Raw genomic sequence first — 7339 nt, 5'->3', positions numbered from 1 at the left:
GTAAATACATGTATATAAGATACATGTATATTTTAGTTCTGCAGGATCGACCTTATTTTGAATTTGAACTGGTCAGTTATGGGGTTTAACGGTCAGGCGCGACGGGGTTTCCCTGCACTAAAAAAAAAAAAACAGGGGTCCTCTGAAGCGGGTTTCACTAACAAAGCTCCAAAATGTCGGGAGAGGTGTATCTCCTGTGGCTCCTCTCGCTTTTACAAACGGTGAGTTAATAACACTGAAAACGAAAAGTTGTTGCCGCTTTCTAAGCTGCTTTGTGATTAACGCAAATGGGAGGCGAAGCTGTTAGCCGTCTAACGTTACGTGCAGTTTTGTGAACCGCATCCTGCTTTGCCCGGAGCTTCAAAATGACGTGGCTTAACCTCAGCGGCTATGTGTCGATGAAGTGGAGCATCCTCAGTTTGTTTATGCTAACAGACTTTACTTATCCCCTTCAAAAACCGTGCCCTGCTCGGTAGAGTGAATCCTAAAATATTATTTACCGGGTAAACGTTAGAGTAATAGGGGAACCGTATTAGCAAAGATAATGTATCCTGAAAGCGAAACAATAACTGGTAGCGTCCTCATTAACTTCCATGTCCAGGAAAAGCTGACAAAACAATTTGCCCAGCAACAGCAGCTGAGTCTCCTGTTAGTCACTGTCATTTGGACATTTTCAACAGCAGCTGTACACTTTGTTGTTCTGCAGTAAAGATGATAAACACACTTCAGACTGAAATATCCTGTTGATTGGCCTACCTGTTCACCCACATATTTATCAGTCAGTAAAATCTCTTGTAACAAAGGATTGTATCGAAATTATTGAGTAGTTGTCAGTCAGCAAATCATCAAGTAACAATCATAAAGTGAAAATAGCAGCAGTGTTTATATAGTATTGCATGTATTTTTCCCGTATTATAAATCACACGAACATTAGAGTTCACTTTTCTTAAATGAACACAGGACGTGGTAGATCAATAGATGGTAGCATTGTAGTTGCAGCACTATTGTCTTTAAGGCCACAGAAAAGTAAACCCCACATTGGTTGTATTGAACACACAATTTGTAGTTTTTTTTTGTAGAATTTATGCTCACATTACATTTTGGTCACCATTTCAGTGTTTTATTACACTTTAGACGCAGAACACTGTACAAGATCCTAATGTCAGGCTTTTTGATTAGTCACCCATTTTGCTTCTGTGCTGTGTGTCTGCATATAAGGAGTGAGCAAGCACTTAATAATTTTTTCCCCACTACATCCCTTTTATCTCCTTCTTCCTCTCTCCAGCTGTCGGCATATGGTGCCGAGCTGTCGTCGGAGGCATGCAGGGAGCTGGGTTTCTCCAGCAACCTGCTGTGCAGCTCCTGTGACCTGCTTGGGGAGTTCAGCCTCACCAAGCTGCAGCCTGACTGCCGGGAGTGCTGCCAGCAGGAGGCCCAGATGGAAGCGCGCAAGGTAAAGGGAACAACAGAGCTCACAAAACAGACAAACAGAAAGTAATTGCCTGTCTAGATTCAGTCACAGCGTGAAGCATGTTGCAAAAACCTTTAAAGGAGATGCAGCAACAAGGTTAACAAAAGTGCCTGCAGTAAAACGATAAAATGAAAGGCACTTACTGTTTGTGCTGCATGACTTAGACTTGATAAATCTGATGATGCCCAACAGACAGTTAATTAATTGTGGAGTCTTGCGCTGATCTGTATGCTGTCTCTAGTCATTTACTGTAGCTCGACAGAGGATGGGCTCCTCGGTGTGTAGTAGTAGCACTCTGAGGACATCTGTGTCAGAATGTGCCACGTTTATTGACAGGCTCACATTCCCCAGCATTTGAACTGCTACTAAAAACAACCTGGTTTGAGCTTTCCTGTCACTGGGTCTGTTGACACTGTTTGCAGCTGAGCATCAGATCTGAGCCGCCACACACAAACTCTGTCAGTCTTTCTCTCTCATGTTCAGAGTCGAGGCTCCTTAACCCCAGCTTGACACTCCCCATGGGGTTGATATGTCAAGTTTTGCAGTAACAACCTTCCTGTAACCAGTGAGGAGGTGTTACTGGCCGCTCATTGCTCTGGTGATTACAGGAAATTCAGAAGGAGTCCCTGCTGTGCTCTGACGGATAAACTCTGAGTGAAGTGATGGTGGAAAAACAATGTAATTTTTCTTTGATTAAGCAAAGCCCCCAGAGCGTGTGTGGTATCCTAGCAACAGCACCTTGGAAAAGTGTAGTGCACACCTCATTACACCTCTTGATGATAACTCTGCTTCAGACAGACTCTTAGAGGAAAGATTACCCCTTGGTCCTCATGATTTGAGTGAAAATGTCACTTAGAAGGGCAATTGGCTGTCTCCAGCTGCACTATGATGGTACCAGTAGAAACGACAGTGTCACTAAGCACATTTTCTCTTCAGACAGCAACAATTATCTGCCTTAAGAATTTGTTGAGTCTTGCGATTGACATCAGTGCCGTGTCATTAAACCCTCTGAGAAATGGCGTATTGCGCAACCTAGTCGATTAGTAAGATTCACTGAGCATAGAGGGCATTTCGGTTACTCATTTTCAAATGTGTGCCTCTCTGCAGAGCACCAGCGCATGGCAGCACCTCAGCTCCCTTGGGTGCCGCTTTACAGTATGTCTCTGTAGAGTAGGAAAACCTTTCTGAGAGTCTCTCAGGACCATGTGGTTTACAGTTGATGACAGTAAAATGAGAAGCCTACACTACAGGGCTTTAAAGCCTTAAAGGATAGGTCAGACAATATTCTATATTTTTCTTCTAACAAATCCAATGAAAAGGCCAATGAAGTCATCCAACTGACAAGAGCTGTCTGTCTAGCTAAGGGCCAATATAGCTTATCCTTCTGAAGAGTTTCACTGTTGTTCAAAAATTATTCAAAATAAATCAACCCTACCTTAATGCCATAAGTAACTTGCTAGAGAAACAGTTGGTTATCTGAAAACAGTCCCCACCAAATTCACCATTTACCTTAGAGTAACACTGCTCCCAGCTATAATAAATTATTTTATATCTGCAGGTCTTAGAGTCTTAAAATACTTTGAATTCCACCATTGGGAGGCATTAAAAAGTCTTAAATTGAACTTTTTTTTGCTTTTTTTGTGATTGCAGGCTTTTCAGGACTTAAACTAACCTAAATTCAATAATTCTTTTTAAAATTGATTATTGCATACATCTATTTTCATCTCTGGGTCCAGGTCAAGTATATTATTAGGAAATGTTATTATAATTTTGTGCAGCTGGGAAGTACTGACAGAAATGTGACATAAAGGTCAAGAAGTGTATGTACTCGATAAATAATTGTCAACTTTATTGTCCCTACTGGTTTTCCATCATTCTTTGACACATATGACAATGAAAAATGTATTAAACTGCCTTCTATACTGTATTATGGAGGTCTTGAATATAATTTGATGAACCTAGTAGAAATCCTGCATTTATTGGGAGATGGGCTAAGAAAAAAAAAATCCCTTAAACCGACATCTTTTGGCATTTAAAGTCCTTGTTGTGATCTCAAAGATTACTGGTCTTTGTTAGACTTAAAAGGGCAACAGCTGCTGCTCATATTTTATCAGGACCTTTTGTTTCTTGTTAACCTTTTGTCTCATTTGTTTGGCTTATTCTTTTATTGACAGTACTACATCATTTAAGATTGATGTTTGAACATTTTAGGCTGTAGTGAACATAGTTTATCTCTGCCTCTGTCTGCAAGGTTTATAGCATAATAGATGGATGGATGTTATTGGCCCTGCTCAGACCAGGTAATGACTAGAGGTTAGAGAAGTGGACATCGAGTGGCCACTTGTGATTGGATCTCACTTCCCCACTCTATATGCAAATAAACACGTATGCGTTGTTGTTTTTAGCCAGTTAATGACAGATGGATTTGTGTGTGTGTGTGTGTGTGTGAGAGAGAGGGTGGGGCAAGAAGGGTTGAGCGAATCAGTGTACTGCAGACAGCTCTACACTGAAATAAGGTTTTAGCCATTTGAAATTGTAAATTTTTTTTGTGAAACTGTGGCGGGGCTTATTCGACTGTCAACGTCAGCTGAGTAGGGCGGTCCTTCAGTGTGGCCCAGGACGCGTTTACATTCACACTAACAGAATGTGGCCACATGTGGCCCGGACCACCTCTGAATGTGGTCTGAGTGACGGGATCTCAAATGCGTCCTCAATGCGTCTTAGGTGTGTTCACACCTGTACTTAGAGCTGTCTAATTGTAATTGGATGTTAATACCAAGTCTGAACAGGGCCATGGAGAGGGTCATACTTTTAATGCTTTTGGTATTGTAGTCACTGATAGTCAGGGTGACCAGCTAATTAAGGGGCATTTCAAAATGTTAAAATACTCCCACTGAGTCCATGTCGAGACGTCCATCATTTGTTACCTAGTTTCCAGTTTTCTACATTCTTGTGACTTGTCTCTGATCTGCAATATGTGGTAAACGAAAAGCACAAGATTCAATTTTAGCAGTGCTGGATTGTTTACAGAAGCACAGAGGAAGAAAGGAAGAGGAGAGGATCTCAGCTTTGCATGCTGAATTTAATTTGCTGTGTGAACCAGCCGACCAGGCCATTTACCACTGTCCTCCCTGAAAACAGGGAGCAGAGCATGGGTCTGAAATACTGCAGCGACACTCCAATTTCCTCTAACTTATTGTGTATTGGTGTTGGAGGTTTGATTACAAGTGAGCCCTGCACAAACCACCATCCATCAGCCCTGCTCCATATGCACAGGCTCTCAGTTTAATGACCCCCAAGGAGTCGCCTGGACACATTTATGAATCAGTCTGCCTGAATCAAATTACTCCTCCAGGCCAGGCGTCCAGGCAACCAGCAGGGCCACAGTCTATTCTGTCTCTGTGCGGGCATTTATGTGTGTGTGGGTGTGGAGGGGATCCTCTTCATGGACTACCTTACACTTTGTTTCTTTGCACACAGCTTTATGCTGGCGCCATCCTCGAGGTGTGTGGATGAAAACTGGGGAGGTTCCCTCAAGTCCAAGGTGAGTTGTCTGTTGGGATGTGATTATACTGTGATACATATTATCTGCTGAAAATGAGCTTGTGCCTTTGGTGATTCTGTGTCTCGATCAATGAGGATAAGTGTAAAATATATCCTTTTGAAATCCCTTTTTGCAGTAGGTGGTCTTTAGCGCCTGCGGGCTGGTTTTCAAACAGGCTTTTGAAGTTTTTTTATCCTGTGTGTCTTGGGAGTAGACCTCCCATCTCTGCTCAGTGTAACATTTGGTTAATTCAGTGTCAGGTTACGTTGATGGAGTTACTGCAGCTCGCCTCAGTATGGGGGGAGACGTCTGGAGCCCTGTCTGTGCCATATGGTTGTCGTTTGTTTACTTCAGCTGTAGCATCCTGTGTTCTCAACTGTCTCCTCCACTATTAACGCTGCATTCTCAGGAGGTTTTGCAGTTGTCACTAATTACAGACCTCAGTACTAAAATAGAAAGGCTAATTGACTGATTCATTACCTGACATTTGTCTAACCAGTGTGTTTATCTCCTCAGCTTTTGTCAGGAGCGAAAAGCCGAAGATGTTCAAGGGTCTTCAGATCAAGGTAGGGATGATGAATTGTGTTGATGATGTGCTAAAATGATGTTTGATATACTCTCGTAATTAGACACATTAAACTTCATCTGGAAAAAAGTAATTTTCTAAGAAATCAGATTATGTTGATCAGATGACTCACAAACATGTCTCTGAATATTTTTCATTTGTATTGAGGTTAAACCTGCCTTCTTAACACTCCTCCTCCTTTTCTCTCTCACCCCCTCCCACACTGCAGTACGTGAGAGGCTCAGATCCTGTACTAAAGCTTTTGGACGATAACGGGAACATCGCTGAAGAACTCAGCATCCTCAAGTGGAACACAGACAGCGTGGAGGAGTTCCTAAGTGAGAAATTAGACCGGATATAGATACGAGTCCAATGTTTTTGTTTTGTTTTTTTTTGGGTTTTTTTTATGTAGTGAAAGGGTCAGTTCCTCCAAATTTAAAACGGAAACATGTTTTACAACTTGTTCTTGAACATATCTGTGCAGATAGTTTGTTTCATGTGCTGAGGCAGTGAGATGTTGGTCTCTGAGATTTGTGCCTCCTCTTTCAGGTAAAATAAATTTTATTTGTGGTGCTCACAGCACTGAAAAATGAAATGACATTTAAAATATTCATCAGCAACTTGTCTTTCCCGAAACTGTCCTGATTACTGTACATTTACCACCTAACACGATGTCAACAGTATTCATTAACTACTGTTTCTGAAAAGATCTGCAGCTGTAAATGTAATTTTCCAGTGTTTTAAGGACCACAAATGAAATTCCATTCACATTTTAATTCTGTTACACCAGAAATCTGAAGGGCATATACTTTAAACTTAAGCAAATTAAACAAAAACGTTAGCTGCATTGTTAGAGGCTAATAAAATAAGAGAATATTTTCTTGTAGTTTGGCTGAACTGACCCTTAAGTTATTTACCAATTTGTACACAACTCGGCCTTGATAGGCGGTTGTTTAATGACTGCTCTCTATGACTGTTTTGTATCTGAAATTCACAAATTTCTTGTCAGGATTTTACCAAATAACTTATGAGTATGAAACCACATAATCACAGAGTCCAGAAGGACAGCACACCCAAATAATGATCAACATTACAGATGAATCATGTATGAAACCTGTTTCATGAGGTTTAAGAAGACTTAACCAATAGTACATCATGACCTGTTTCTTCGTCTGTCTGTGGGAGTTTCTGTTCCCCCTGTGTCTGTCTGATATTCTTGTATAATTATTTTTTATAACGCTCAACATTGTGATTAATGGGATTTGTAGCAAGACTGAATGAACCTAGTTTCTTTCAACATGCTGATGTTTTTGCTGAGGCACATATTAGTGAAGACCTCACAGTAAACCAGTGTTGGGATGTGAGGTCTGATGTACATTTGTGTTTTTCTGCATCTTCTGCTTTGAAGAGAAACTGGATTTATTTTGGATGCTTGTTTTTGAGGTGGAGATTTAAATATGCAACAATAAACAAAGTCTCTGACGGTTTCTCTGCCAATAGTGTATCATTTTATTTAATGGAAAGTGCCACAGAATCACATTATCCCTGAGCAGATGACTCCATTGTAAGTGGCAGACTTCAGACTGAGTTTGAAACCAAAGACATGGATTTGCTGATATCTAGTGGTGTGAAACAGCATTGCAGCTCAATGATGTGGGTGGGTGGGTGGGTGGATGGGGGCACACTGCCAGCAGGTCCACAAGATGATTTAGGAAACAAGCTTGGTCATTGGGTTGCTAACTGTGGATGTAACCTCGGA

At 41.2% G+C, this 7339-nt stretch overlaps 1 protein-coding gene across 1 annotated transcript; it reads left to right on the top strand.

Annotated features, from left to right (window-relative positions):
- The first annotated feature begins 63 nt into the window (after nt 1–63).
- selenof (selenoprotein F) lies at nt 64–7067 on the top strand. Its single transcript, XM_071492452.1, has 5 exons — nt 64–221; nt 1286–1453; nt 4952–5015; nt 5532–5581; nt 5810–7067. The coding sequence occupies exons 1-5, from the start codon at nt 174–176 to the stop codon at nt 5939–5941; spliced, it is 462 nt and encodes a 153-aa protein (XP_071348553.1). The 5' UTR covers nt 64–173; the 3' UTR covers nt 5942–7067.
- The last annotated feature ends 272 nt before the right edge of the window (nt 7068–7339 follow it).

This window comes from Trachinotus anak, unplaced genomic scaffold (genome assembly GCF_046630095.1).
Source record: "Trachinotus anak isolate AG129_WGS33_773 ecotype Australia unplaced genomic scaffold, CSIRO_AGI_Tana_v1 ptg000012l, whole genome shotgun sequence".
NCBI lineage: Eukaryota > Metazoa > Chordata > Actinopteri > Carangiformes > Carangidae > Trachinotus > Trachinotus anak.
The sequence above is the reverse complement of the archived record's forward strand: the minus strand, read 5'-3'. Positions and strand labels throughout refer to the sequence as shown.